General features: G+C 28.4%; 1 protein-coding gene across 1 annotated transcript in view; it reads left to right on the top strand.

The window, feature by feature from the left end:
- Positions 1-15,440, top strand: part of iglon5 (IgLON family member 5) — a 493,945-nt gene that overhangs the window by 388,886 nt on the left and 89,619 nt on the right. Inside the window, exon 2 of the mRNA XM_061958753.2 lies at positions 3,514-3,595. Within this exon, the coding sequence (XP_061814737.2) occupies positions 3,514-3,595 (82 nt within the window). The remainder of the gene's footprint in view (positions 1-3,513; positions 3,596-15,440) is intronic.

Genomic DNA, 15,440 nt, shown 5'->3' with positions numbered 1-15,440 from the left:
TTTATTTTATTTTTTTTTCATTTATTAATTTTATTTTATTTTATTTTGTGTTTTTCTCCTCCATTTGAAAATGTGGACGTTATCATCACTACTGTCTGATTCCAATCAATGCAAGTTTTTTGTGTTTTATTTTATTTTATTTTGTGTTTTATTTTATTTATTTATTCATTTTGTATTTATTTATTTTATTTTATTTTTTTTTCATTTATTAATTTTATTTTATTTTATTTTGTGTTTTTCTCCTCCATTTGAAAATGTGGACGTTATCATCACTACTGTCTGATTCCAATCAATGCAAGTTTTTTGTGTTTTATTTTATTTTATTTTGTGTTTTATTTTATTTATTTATTCATTTTGTATTTATTTATTTATTTATTTTTTATTTTTTCATTTATTCATTTTATTTTATTTTATTTTATTTTGTGTTTTTCTCCTCCATTTGAAAATGTGGACGTTATCATCACTACTGTCTGATTCCAATCAATGCAAGTTTTTTGTGTTTTATTTTATTTTATTTTGTGTTTTATTTTATTTATTTATTCATTTATTTATTTTGTATTGTTATTTATTTTTTTCATTTATTCATTTTATTTTATTTTGTGTTTTTCTCCTCCATTTGAAAATGTGGAGGTTATCATCACTACTGTCTGATTCCAATCAATGCAAGTTTTTTGTGTTTTATTTTATTTTATTTTGTGTTTTATTTTATTTATTTATTCATTTTGTATTTATTTATTTATTTATTTATTTTTTTCATTTATTAATTTTATTTTATTTTATTTTGTGTTTTTTTCCTCCATTTGAAAATGTGGACGTTATCATCACTACTGTCTGATTCCAATCAATGCAAGTTTTTTGTGTTTTATTTTATTTTATTTTGTGTTTTATTTTATTTATTTATTCATTTTGTATTTATTTATTTATTTATTTTTATTTTTTTCATTTATTCATTTTATTTTATTTTATTTTATTTTGTGTTTTTCTCCTCCATTTGAAAATGTGGACGTTATCATCACTACTGTCGGATTCCAATCAATGCAAGTTTTTTGTGTTTTATTTTATTTTATTTTGTGTTTTATTTTATTTATTTATTCATTTATTTATTTTGTATTTTTATTTATTTTTTTCATTTATTCATTTTATTTTATTTTGTGTTTTTCTCCTCCATTTGAAAATGTGGACGTTATCATCACTGTAGAGGCAGGGATTTGTCTCTCACTTGTCACTTGGGATAGTGGGTGTGGCTACGTGTGTGCGTGGGTGTGTGGGGCTGAATGATTGCTGAATGAATAACACCTGCACCTGTCTGTGAATTGTTTGGCTTGTATGGACAGAGTGTGAACCTGGGTGCCGTTACTTCTGTTGACCGCAAACCATCTGCATGTAATGTATTGCATTTTTACTCAAAGGGAAAATAAATCACCCTCAAAACAGCAGTAATGACTTCATGTTGCATCCTTGGACCCTGCAGCGTGTCAGACAGAGCCCTGCTTTCCACTCTCAGTGACTAATTAGTTTCTGATAGTCACACAACAATCACTACTGTCTGATTCCAATCAATGTAATTTTTTTGTGTTTTATTTTATTTTATTTTGTTTTATTGTATTCATTTAGGGCAGCACGGTGGAAGAGGGGTTAGTGCATCTGCCTCACAATACGAGGGTCCTGAGTAGTCTTGGGTTCAATCCCGGGCTCGGGATCTTTCTGTGTGGAGTTTGCATGTTCTCCCTGTGACTGCGTGGGTTCCCTCCGGGTACTCCGGCTTCCTCCCACCTCCAAAAACATGCACCTGGGGATAAGTTGATTGGCACCACTAAATGGTCCCTAGTGTGTGAATGTGAGTGTGAATGTTGTCTGTCCATCTGTGTTGGCCCTACGATGAGGTGGCGACTTGTCCAGGGTGTACCCGCCTTCCGCCCGATTGTAGCTGAGATAGGCTCCAGCGCCCCCAGCGACCCCAAAGGGAATAAGCGGTAGAAAAAATGGATGGATGTATTCATTTATTTTTTTATTTTTTTTTAATTTAAATTTATTTATTTATAATCGTTTTATTTTTATTTATTCATTTATTTTATTTTTTATTTTGTGTTTTTCTCCTCCATTTGAAAATGTGGACGTCATCATCACTACTGTCTGATTCCAATCAATGCAAGTTTTTTGTGTTTTATTTTATTCTATTTTATTGTATTTATTTATTCATTTATTCATTTTTATTTATTATTTATTTATTTATTTATTTATTTATTTTTAATTTTTAATTTTTAATTTTTAATTTTTAATTTTTAATTTTTAATTTTTTAATTTTTATTTATTCATTTTATTTTATTTTTTATTTTGTGTTTTTCTCCTCCATTTGAAAATGTGGATGTCATCATCACTACTGTCTGATTCCAATCAATGCAAGTTTTTTGTGTTTTATTTTATTTTATTTTATTGTATTTATTTATTCATTTATTCATTTATTCATTTATTCATGTATTCATTTTTATTTATTATTTATTTATTTATTTATTTAATTTTTAATTTTTAATTTTTAATTTTTAATTTTTAATTTTTAATTTTTATTTTTTTTATTTTTATTTATTCATTTTATTTTATTTTTTATTTTGTTTTTCTCCTCCATTTGAAAATGTGGATGTCGTCATCACTACTGTCTGATTCCAATCAATGCAAGTTTTGTGTTTTATTTTATATTTTATTTTATTCATTTATTCATTTATTTATTTTTTATTTATTCATCTTTATTTTTATTTATTTATTTATTTATTTATTTATTTATTTTTTTTTAATTTTTAATTTTTAATTTTTTAATTTTTATTTATTCATTTTATTTTTTATTTTGTGTTTTTCTCCTCCATTTGAAAATGTGGATGTCATCATCACTACTGTCTGATTCCAATCAATGCAAGTTTTGTGTTTTATTTTATATTTTATTTTATTCATTTATTCATTTATTTATTTTTTATTTATTCATCTTTATTTTTCATTTATTTATTTTTTTATTCATTTTATTTTATTTTATTGTATTTTGTGTTTTTCTCCTCCATTTGAAAATGTGGAGGTTTTCATCACTAGTGTCCGATTCCAATCAATGCAAGTCATCACAATCATACCAACTTATATTCTTGTCTTCATGAAAGAAAGGAATGTTAAACATGCTTGTATTATCATTAAACACCTTTTAACTTGTTAACCTCTCTTTCATAAATAAATGAATATAAATGATAAATATGCATGATCCCCTGCACTTGGTACATTGAAAAGTAGCTGGCCTGCAGTAAAAGTGTGCTCTAAGACTACTTTAGAGTAGAAGTGTGCACAAACAAATACGTATATAAAGAAATATGTTAGACACTTGAACAAAGTGGCATCGCCAACTAATGGCCTGGCATGCCTGCTGTTGTTGTTGTCCTTTTTTACTTGAAACGTATCTGAAAGCGTGCGGGTGTTTCTTAGCCAAGCATCTGTCGTGGCCTTTTAATTCTCACCGCACTCTCCTGTGTTCCTTGGCAGGCTCCGGCGTCCGCGGAACGGCAGAATTTGGGCAGCTGCCGGACAACATCACAGTTTTAGAAGGAGAGAACGTCACTCTGAGGTGAGTCTTCATCCGCTCCACCTGCACACGCTAATTACATGAAAAACCTGTTTGTCTCACACACACACACACACACACACCTGGCACAACAAGCGCATGCCAGACTCCCGTCATCGCACATCCTGCCATGTTTCTCGGTATTGTTTATTTAAAAACAAACTGCATAGTTTGTCGTCCTTCCAAGGCGATCCCAGTCCAGCAGTTTTTTTTATTTGCTTAGATGAAGCTTATTAATATCAGTGGCGGGCCGAGCTGTTTCCCACCTAGGCCTTCAGTGATGTCCCACTTCAATGATGACCTCTCCAAATAGCATCATTGATGTCACCACATGACCGTTGCTGCAGAAATAATATACACTAACATATTCACTTACATTGAAGCACATCAACAGTGTACAAAAGGGGTTATTTTCTGCCGCATTTAAAAATGAAACAACCCGCATCAGCAATTAAAACATATCTTATGTGGTAATGTCAAAATTAAAATAGCAAAAAAACATTGTAAAAGGGAAAAAATAAATAAATAAAATATTTGAACTCGCAATTAGTAGCACCCATTCTACGCCGTATAAGTAGCAATGATTGTCACACACACACTAGGTGTGGCAAAATGATTCTCAGCATTTGACCCATCCCCTTGATCACCCCCTGGGAGGTGAGGGGAACAGTGAGCAGCAGCGGTGGCCGCGCCCGGGAATAATTTTTGGTGATTTAACCCCCAATTCCAACACTTGATGCTGAGTGCCAAGCAGGGAGGTAATGGCTCCCATTTTCATAGTCTTTGGTATGACTCGGCCGGGGTTTGAACTCATGACCTACCCATATCAGGGCTGAATTTTGGTGTAGAAAACAATAATAAATAGATGAATTTTGGTGTAGAAAACAATAATTAATAGATGAATTTTGGTGTAGAAAACAATAATAAATAGATGATTTTTGGTGTAGAAAACAATAATAAATAGATGATTTTTGGTGCAGAAAACAATAATAAATATATGATTTTTGGTGTAGAAAACAATAATAAATAGATTCATTTTGGTGTAGAAAACAATAATAAATAGATGATTTTTGGTGTAGAAAAAAATAATAGATGAATTTTGGTGTCGGAAACAATAATAAATAGATGATTTTTGGTGTAGAAAACAATAAAGAGATCCATGTTGGTGTAGAACACAGTAATAAATAGATGCATGTTGGTGTAGAAAACAATAAATGGATGCATAGAAAACAATAATAGATGCATAGAAAACAATAATAAATAGATGCATGTTGGTGTAGAACACAATAATAAATAGATGCATGTTGGTGTATAAAACAAAAAATAGATTATTTTTGGTGTAGAAAACAATAATACATTGATGCATTTTTGCTGTAGAAAACCATAATGACGATTTTTGGTGTAGAAAACAATAATGAATAGATGATTTTTGGTGTAGAAAACAAATAGATGATTTTTGGTGTAAAAACCAATAACAAATAGATGCTTTTTGGTGTAGAAAACAATAATAAATAGATGATTTTTGGTGTAGAAAACAATAAATAGTTGCATGCTGGTGTACAAAACAATAATAAATAGATGCATGTTCGTATAGAGCACAATAATAAATAGATGCATATTGGTGTAGAACACAATAATAAATAGATGCATGTTGGTGTATAAAACAAAAAATAGATTATTTTTGGTGTAGAAAACAATAATACATTGATGCATTTTTGCTGTAGAAAACCATAATGACGATTTTTGGTGTAGAACACAATAATAAATTGATGATTTTTGGTGTAGAAAACTATAATAGATGATTTTTGGTCTAGAAAACAATAATGAATAGATGATTTTTGGTGTAGAAAACAAAAAAATGATTTTTGGTGTAAAAACCAATAACAAATAGATGCTTTTTGGTGTAGAAAACAATAGATACATTTTGGTGTAGAAAACAATAATAAATAGATGATTTTTGGTGTAGAAAACAATAAATAGTTGCATGCTGGTGTACAAAACAATAATAAATAGATGCATGTTCGTGTAGAGCACAATAATAAATAGATGCATATTGGTGTAGAACACAATAATAAATAGATGCATGTTGGTGTATAAAACAAAAAATAGATTTTTGGTGTAGAAAACAATAATACATTGATGCATTTTTGGTGTAGAAAACCATAATGACGATTTTTGGTGTAGAAAACAATAATAAATTGATGATTTTTGGTGTAGAAAACTATATTAGATGATTTTTGGTCTAGAAAACAATAATGAATGGATGATTTTTGGTGTAGAAAACAAAAAAATGATTTTTGGTGTAAAAACCAATAACAAATAGATGCTTTTTGGTGTAGAAAACAATAGATACATTTTGGTGTAGAAAACAATAATAAATAGATGATTTTTGGTGTAGAAAACAATAAATAGTTGCATGCTGGTGTACAAAACAATAATAAATAGATGCATGTTTGTGTAGAGCACAATAATAAATAGATGCATATTGGTGTAGAACACAATAATAAATAGATGCATATTGGTATAGAACACGATAATAAATAGATGCATGTTTGTGTAGAAAACAATAATAAATAGATGCATGTGGGTGTAGCAAACAATAATAAATAGATGCATGTTGGTGTAGAAAACAATAATAAATAGATGCATATTAGTGTAGAACACGATAATAAATAGATGCATGTTTGTGTAGAAAACAATAATAAATAGATGCATGTGGGTGTAGCAAACAATAATAAATAGATGCATGTTGGTGTAGAAAACAATAATAAATAGATGTATGTTGGTGTAGAAAACAATAATAGATGCATTTTGGTGTAGAAAACAATAATAAATAGATGATTTTTGGTGTAGAAAACAATAATAAATAGATGATTTTTGGTGTAGAAAACAATAATAAATAGATGATTTTTGGTGTAGAAAACAATAATAAATAGATGCATTCTGGTGTAGAAAACAATAATAAATAGATTAATTATGGTGTAGAAAACAATAATAAATAGATGATTTTTTTTGGTGTAGAAAACAATAATAAATAGATGCATGTTGGTGTGTAAAACAATAATAAATAGATGCATTTTGGTGTAGAAAACAATAATAAATAGATGCATTTTGGTGTGGAAAACACTAAATAGTTGATTTTTGGTGTAGAAAACAATAATAAATAGATGCATTTTGGTGTAGAAAACATGAATAAATAGATTAATTTTGGCTTAGAAAACAATAATAAATTAATTTTGGTGTAGGAAACAATAATAAATAGAAGATTTCTGGTGTAAAAAAGCACATGAGTGAATGTTTTGGATGACTACTTACTACTAAAGACGTCCTCGCGCCTCAATGACGTGTTTGTGCGTATTATTTGTTGCTATGCTTGTTAGCGTTTGTCAGGAAGAAAAGTGCAAGTCATGTTTTCCTACTTCGGATGGTTGTTATTGTGCGACGCAGGAAGAGATGATCAAAAAGAAAAACAGGTCTCAGAAACTTTTGGCCCGGCCGAGGAAACGACAAAGGAAGGTTGCTTGTGTTAGCAACATGAGCACACGTTCTCTCTTGGCTGGGACAAAGAAGAATTTGTAGAAAAAGAGTGTATATTTGTGGCTCGTAGCCAGAAGCTGCTGGCTTGATGTGTGGGAACAGTCCAATCTCTAGAATGTTCCTCAGTGCCACACACCTTCAGGCAGGTGCAGAGAATCAATGTCACCTTGGTGTTTACATGACTGTCTTCATGTTCAAACTACAGCCAGCGTCTCAGGAGTCATGTCTCCTCGTTCGTTAGAAAACAATAATAGATGATTTTTGGTGTAGGAAACAAAAATAGATGATTTTTGGTGTAAAAAACAATAACAAATAGATGATTTTTGGTGTAGAAACCAATAATAGATGAATTTTGGTGTAGAAACCAATACTAGATGCATTTTGGTGTAGAAAACAATAATAGATGATTTTCGGTGTAGAAAACCATAATAAATAGTTGCATGTTGGTGTACAAAACAATAATAAATAGATGCATGTTTGTGTAGAACACAATAATAAATAGATGCATATTGGTGTAGAACACAATAATAAATAGATGCATGTTTGTGTAGAAAACAATAATAAATAGATGCATAGAAAACAATAATAAATAGATGCATGTGGGTGTAGCAAACAATAATAAATAGATGCATTCTGGTGTAGAAAACAAGAATAAATAGATGCATGTTGGTGTGGAAAACAATAAATAGATGATTTTTGGTGTAAAAAACAATTATATATGATTTTTGGTGTAGAAAACAATAATAGATGCATTTTGGTGTAGAAAACAAGAATAAATAGATTCATTTTGGCGTAGAAAACAATAATAAATAGATTAATTTTGGTGAAGAAAACAATAATAGATGATTTTTGGTGTAGGAAACAAAAATAGATGATTTTTGGTGTAAAAAACAATAACAAATAAATGATTGTTGGTGTAGAAACCAATAATAGATGAATTTTGGTGTAGAAACCAATAATAGATAAATTTTGGTGTAGAAAACAAGAATAAATAGATTCATTTTGGCGTAGAAAACAATAATAAATAGATTAATTTTGGTGTAGAAAACAATCTTGAAATCTGCTTATTTTCTGTTTCATCATGTTCTATCTACACTTCTGTTAAAATGTAATAATCACTTATTCTTCTCTTCTTTGTTACTTTGCATTATTTTTGGCTGATACCACACATTTAGGTATCGATCAGATACCAAGTCGTTGCAGGATCATACAATAAAATATAATACCTAATAAACCAATAATAATATGGTTACAAAATACTGATGTAGAGGGTAGGTGTCGCCCTGTTTTCTGTTTTAACATGTTCTATCTACACTTCTGTTAAAATGTAATAATCACTTAATATGCATAGAAAACAATAATAAATAGATGCATGTTGGTGTACAAAACAATAAATAGATTATTTTTGGTGTAGAAAACAATAATAAATTGATGCATTTTTGCTGTAGAAAACCATAATGAAGCTTTTTGGTGTAGAAAACAATAAATTGATGATTTTTGGTGTAGAAAACTATAATAAATAGATGATTTTTGGTCTAGAAAACAATAATGAATAGATGATTTTTGGTGTAGGAAACAAAAATAGATGATTTTTGGTGTAAAAACCAATAACAAATAGATGATTTTTGGTGTAGAAACCAATAATAGATTAATTTTGGTGTAGAAAACAATAATAGATTATTTTTGGTGTAGGAAACAAAAATAAATGATTTTTGGTGTAAAAAACAACAAATAGATGATTTTTGGTGTAGAAACCAATAATAGATTAATTTTGGTGTAGAAACCAATAATAGATGAAATTTGGTGTAGAAAACAATAATAGATGATTTTTGGTGTAGAAAACCATAATAAATAGTTGCATGTTGGTGTACAAAACAATAATAAATAGATGCATGTTTGTGTAGAACACAATAACAAATAGATGGATATTGGTGTAGAACACAATAATAAATAGATGCATGTTTGTGTAGAAAACAATAATAAATAGATGCATAGAAAACAATAATAAATAGATGCATGTGGGTGTAGCAAACAATAAGAAGTAGATGCATTCTGGTGTAGAAAACAAGAATGAATAGATGCATGTTGGTGTAGAAAACAAGAATAAATAGATGCATGTTGGTGTGGAAAACAATAAATAGATGATTTTTGGTGTAAAAAACAATAATATATGATTTTTGGTGTAGAAAACAATAATAAATAGATGCATTTTGGTGTAGAAAACAAGAATAAATAGATTCATTTTGGCATAGAAAACAATAATAAATAGATTAATTTTGGTGAAGAAAACAATAATAAATAGATGATTTTTGGTGTAGAAAACAATCTTGAAATCTGCTTATTTTCTGTTTCATCATGTTCTATCTACACTTCTGTTAAAATGTAATAATCACTTATTCTTCTCTTCTTTGTTACTTTGCATTAGCTTTGGCTGATACCACACATTTAGGTATCGATCAGATACCAAGTAGTTGCAGGATCATACAATAAAATATAATACCTAATAAACCAATAATAATATGGTTACAAAATACTGATGTAGAGGGTAGGTGTCGCCCTGTTTTCTGTTTTAACATGTTCTATGTACACTTCTGTTCAAATGTAATAATCACTTATTATGCATAGAAAATAATAATAAATAGATGCATGTTGGTGTATAAAACAATAAATAGATTATTTTTGGTGTAGAAAACAATAATAAATTGATGCATTTTTGCTGTAGAAAACCATAATGAAGCTTTTTGGTGTAGAAAACAATACTATATAGATTGATTTTTGGTGTAGAAAACAATAATAAATTGATGATTTTTGGTGTAGAAAACTATAATAAATAGATGATTTTTGGTCTAGAAAACAATAATGAATAGATGATTTTTGGTGTAGGAAACAAAAATAGATGATTTTTGGTGTAAAAACCAATAACAAATAGATGATTTTTGGTGTACAAACCAATAATAGATTAATTTTGGTGTAGAAAACAATAATAGATGATTTTTGGTGTAGGAAACAAAAATAGATGATTTTTGGTGTAAAAAACAATAACAAATAGATGATTTTTGGTGTAGAAACCAATAATAGATGAATTTTGGTGTAGAAACCAATAATAGATTAATTTTGGTGTAGAAAACAATAAAAGATGATTTTTGGTGTAGAAAACCATAATAAATAGTTGCATGTTGGTGTACAAAACAATAATAAATAGATGCATGTTTGTGTAGAACACAATAATAAATAGATGCATATTGGTGTAGAACACAATAATAAATAGATGCATGTTTGTGTAGAAAACAATAATAAATAGATGCATAGAAAACAATAATAAATAGATGCATGTGGGTGTAGCAAACAATAATAAATAGATGCATTTTGGTGTGGAAAACAATAAATAGAAGCATGTTGGTGTGGAAAACAATAAATAGATGATTTTTGGTGTAAAAAACAATAATATATGATTTTTGGTGTAGAAAACAATAATAAATAGATGCATTTTGGTGTAGAAAACAAGAATAAATAGATTCATTTTGGCGTAGAAAACAATAATAAATAGATTAATTTTGGTGAAGAAAACAATAATAAATAGATGATTTTTGGTGTAGAAAACAATCTTGAAATCTGCTTATTTTCTGTTTCATCATGTTCTATCTACACTTCTGTTAAAATGTAATAATCACTTATTCTTCTCTTCTTTGATACTTGACATTAGTTTTGGCTGATACCACACATTTAGGTATCGATCAGATACCAAGTAGTTGCAGGATCATACAATAAAATATAATACCTAATAAACCAATAATAATATGGTTACAAAATACTGATGTAGAGGGTAGGTGTCGCCCTGTTTCCTGTTTTAACATGTTCTATGTACACTTCTGTTAAAATGTAATAATCACTTATTATGCATAGAAAACAATAATAAATAAATGCATGTTGGTGTATAAAACAATAAATAGATTATTTTTGGTGTAGAAAACAATAATAAATTGATGCATTTTTGCTGTAGAAAACCATAATGAAGCTTTTTGGTGTAGAAAACAATAATATATAGATTGATTTTTGGTGTAGAAAACAATAATAAATTGATGATTTTTGGTGTAGAAAACAATAATAAATTGATGCATTTTTGCTGTAGAAAACCATAATGAAGCTTTTTGGTGTAGAAAACAATAATATATAGATTGATTTTTGGTGTAGAAAACAATAATAAATTGATGATTTTTGGTGTAGAAAACTATAATAAATAGATGATTTTTGGTCTAGAAAACAATAATAAATTGATGATTTTTGGTGTAGAAAACTATAATAAATAGATGATTTTTGGTCTAGAAAACAATAATGAATAGATGATTTTTGGTGTAGGAAACAAAAATAGATGATTTTTGGTGTAAAAACCAATAACAAATAGATGGTTTTTGGTGTAGAAACCAATAATAGATTAATTTTGGTGTAGAAAACAATAATAAATGATTTTTGGTGTAGGAAACAAAAATAGATGATTTTTGGTGTAAAAAACAATAACAAATAGATGATTTTTGGTGTAGAAACCAATAATAGATGAATTTTGGTGTAGAAACCAATAATAGATGATTTTTGGTGTAGAAAACCATAATAAATAGTTTCATGTTGGTGTACAAAACAATAATAAATAGATGCATGTTTGTGTAGAACACAATAATAAATAGATGCATATTGGTGTAGAACACAATAATAAATAGATGCATGTTTGTGTAGAAAACAATAATAAATAGATGCATAGAAAACAATAATAAATAGATGCATGTGGGTGTAGCAAACAATAATAAGTAGATGCATTCTGGTGTAGAAAACAAGAATAAATAGATGCATGTTGGTGTGGAAAACAATAAATAGATGATTTTTGGTGTAAAAAACAATTATATATGATTTTTGGTGTAGAAAACAATAATAGATGCATTTTGGTGTAGAAAACAAGAATAAATAGATTCATTTTGGCGTAGAAAACAATAATAAATAGATTAATTTTGTTGAAGAAAACAATAATAAATAGATGATTTTTGGTGTAGAAAACAATCTTGAAATCTGCTTATTTTCTGTTTCATCATGTTCTATCTACACTTCTGTTAAAATGTAATAATCACTTATTCTTCTCTTCTTTGTTACTTTGCATTAGCTTTGGCTGATACCACACATTTAGGTATCGATCAGATACCAAGTAGTTGCAGGATCATACAATAAAATATGATACCTAATAAACCAATAATATGGTTACAAAATACTGATGTAGAGGGTAGGTGTCGCCCTGTTTCCTGTTTTAACATGTTCTATGTACACTTCTGTTAAAATGTAATAATCACTTATTATGCATAGAAAACAATAATAAATAGATGCATGTTGGTGTATAAAACAATAAATACATTATTTTTGGTGTAGAAAACAATAATACATTGATGCATTTTTGCTGTAGAAAACCATAATGAAGCTTTTTGGTGTAGAAAACAATAATATATAGATTGATTTTTGGTGTAGAAAACAATAATAAATTGATGATTTTTGGTGTAGAAAACTATAATAAATAGATCATTTTTGGTCTAGAAAACAATAATAAATTGATGATTTTTGGTGTAGAAAACTATAATAAATAGATGATTTTTGGTCTAGAAAACAATAATGAATAGATGATTTTTGGTGTAGGAAACAAAAATAGATGATTTTTGGTGTAAAAACCAATAACAAATAGATGATTTTTGGTGTACAAACCAATAATAGATTAATTTTGGTGTAGAAAACAATAATAGATGATTTTTGGTGTAGGAAACAAAAATAGATGATTTTTGGTGTAAAAAAACAATAACAAATAGATGATTTTGGGTGTAGAAACCAATAATAGATTAATTTTGGTGTAGAAACCAATAATAGATTAATTTTGGTGTAGAAAACAATAATAGATGATTTTTGGTGTAGAAAACCATAATAAATAGTTGCATGTTGGTGTACAAAACAATAATAAATAGATGCATGTTTGTGTAGAACACAATAATAAATAGATGCATATTGGTGTAGAACACAATAATAAATAGATGCATGTTTGTGTAGAAAACAATAATAAATAGATGCATAGAAAACAATAATAAATAGATGCATGTGGGTGTAGCAAACAATAATAAATAGATGCATTCTGGTGTAGAAAACAAGAATAAATAGATGCATGTTGGTGTGGAAAACAATAAATAGATGATTTTTGGTGTAAAAAACAATAATATATGATTTTTGGTGTAGAAAACAATAATAAATAGATGCATTTTGGTGTAGAAAACAAGAATAAATAGATTCATTTTGGTGTAGAAAACAATAATAAATAGATTAATTTTGGTGAAGAAAACAATAATAAATAGATGATTTTTGGTGTAGAAAACAATCTTGAAATCTGCTTATTTTCTGTTTCATCATGTTCTATCTACACTTCTGTTAAAATGTAATAATCACTTATTATTCTCTTCTTTGTTACTTTGCATTAGCTTTGGCTGATACCACACATTTAGGTATCGATCAGATACCAAGTAGTTCCAGGATCATACAATAAAATATAATACCTAATAAACCAATAATAATATGGTTACAAAATACTGATGTAGAGGGTAGGTGTCGCCCTGTTTTCTGTTTTAACATGTTCTATGTACACTTCTGTTAAAATGTAATAATCACTTATTATGCATAGAAAACAAGAATAAATAGATGCATGTTGGTGTGGAAAACAATAAATAGATGCATGTTGGTGTGGAAAACAATAATATATGATTTGTGGTGTAGAAAACAATAATAAATAGATGCATTTTTGTGTAGAAAACAAGAATAGATTCATTTTGGCGTAGAAAACAATAATAAATAGATTAATTTTGGTGAAGAAAACAATAATAGATGATTTTTGGTGTAGGAAACAAAAATAGATGATTTTTGGTGTAAAAAACAATAACAAATAAATGATTGTTGGTGTAGAAACCAATAATAGATTAATTTTGGTGTAGAAAACAATAATAGATGATTTTTGGTGTAGAAAACCATAATAAATAGTTGCATGTTGGTGTACAAAACAATAATAAATAGATGCATGTTTGTGTAGAACACAATAATAAATAGATGCATATTGGTGTAGAACACAATAATAAATAGATGCATGTTTGTGTAGAAAACAATAATAAATAGATGCATAGAAAACAATAATAAATAGATGCATGTGGGTGTAGCAAACAATAATAAATAGATGCATTCTGGTGTAGAAAACAAGAATAAATAGATGCATGTTGGTGTGGAAAACAATAAATAGATGCATGTTGGTGTGGAAAACAATAAATAGATGATTTTTGGTGTAAAAAACAATAATATATGATTTTTGGTGTAGAAAACAATAATAAATAGATGCATTTTGGTGTAGAAAACAAGAATAAATAGATTCATTTTGGCATAGAAAACAATAATAAATAGATTAATTTTGGTGAAGAAAACAATAATAAATAGATGATTTTTGGTGTAGAAAACAATCTTGAAATCTGCTTATTTTCTGTTTCATCATGTTCTATCTACACTTCTGTTAAAATGTAATAATCACTTATTCTTCTCTTCTTTGTTACTTTGCATTAGCTTTGGCTGATACCACACATTTAGGTATCGATCAAATACCAAGTAGTTGCAGGATCATACAATAAAATATAATACCTAATAAACCAATAATAATATGGTTACAAAATACTGATGTAGAGGGTAGGTGTCGCCCTGTTTTCTGTTTTAACATGTTCTATCTACACTTCTGTTCAAATGTAATAATCACTTATTCTTCTCTTCTTTGATACTTGACATTAGTTTTGGATGATACCACACATTTAGGTATGGATCTGATACCAAGTAGTTACAGGATCATACATTGGTCATATTCAAAGTCCTCATGTGTCCAGGGACGTATTTATTGACTTTATAAACATAAAAGATTTTATGACGATAAAAAATACAGATGTAATCATAGTAGTATCGACTAGATACGCTCCTGTGCTTGGTATCATTACAGTGGATGTCAGGTGTAGATCCACCCATGGCGTTTGTTTACATTGTGACGGCGGTGAGCTATTGTATCCTCCTACGGTGTGTAATGTTTAGCTATTCCTCGTCCTCCAGTGATAATGGTACTTGTAAGAAACGTACTTTATTTCTCGCCTACTCAGTGGCCTAGTGGTTAGAGTGTCCGTCCTGAGATCGGTAGGTTGGGAGTTCAAATCCCGGCCGAGTCATACCAAAGACTATAAAAATGGGACCCATTACCTCCCTGCTTGGCACTCAGCATCAAGGG

Source organism: Nerophis lumbriciformis, linkage group LG04 (assembly GCF_033978685.3).
Source record: "Nerophis lumbriciformis linkage group LG04, RoL_Nlum_v2.1, whole genome shotgun sequence".
NCBI lineage: Eukaryota > Metazoa > Chordata > Actinopteri > Syngnathiformes > Syngnathidae > Nerophis > Nerophis lumbriciformis.
The sequence above is the reverse complement of the archived record's forward strand: the minus strand, read 5'-3'. Positions and strand labels throughout refer to the sequence as shown.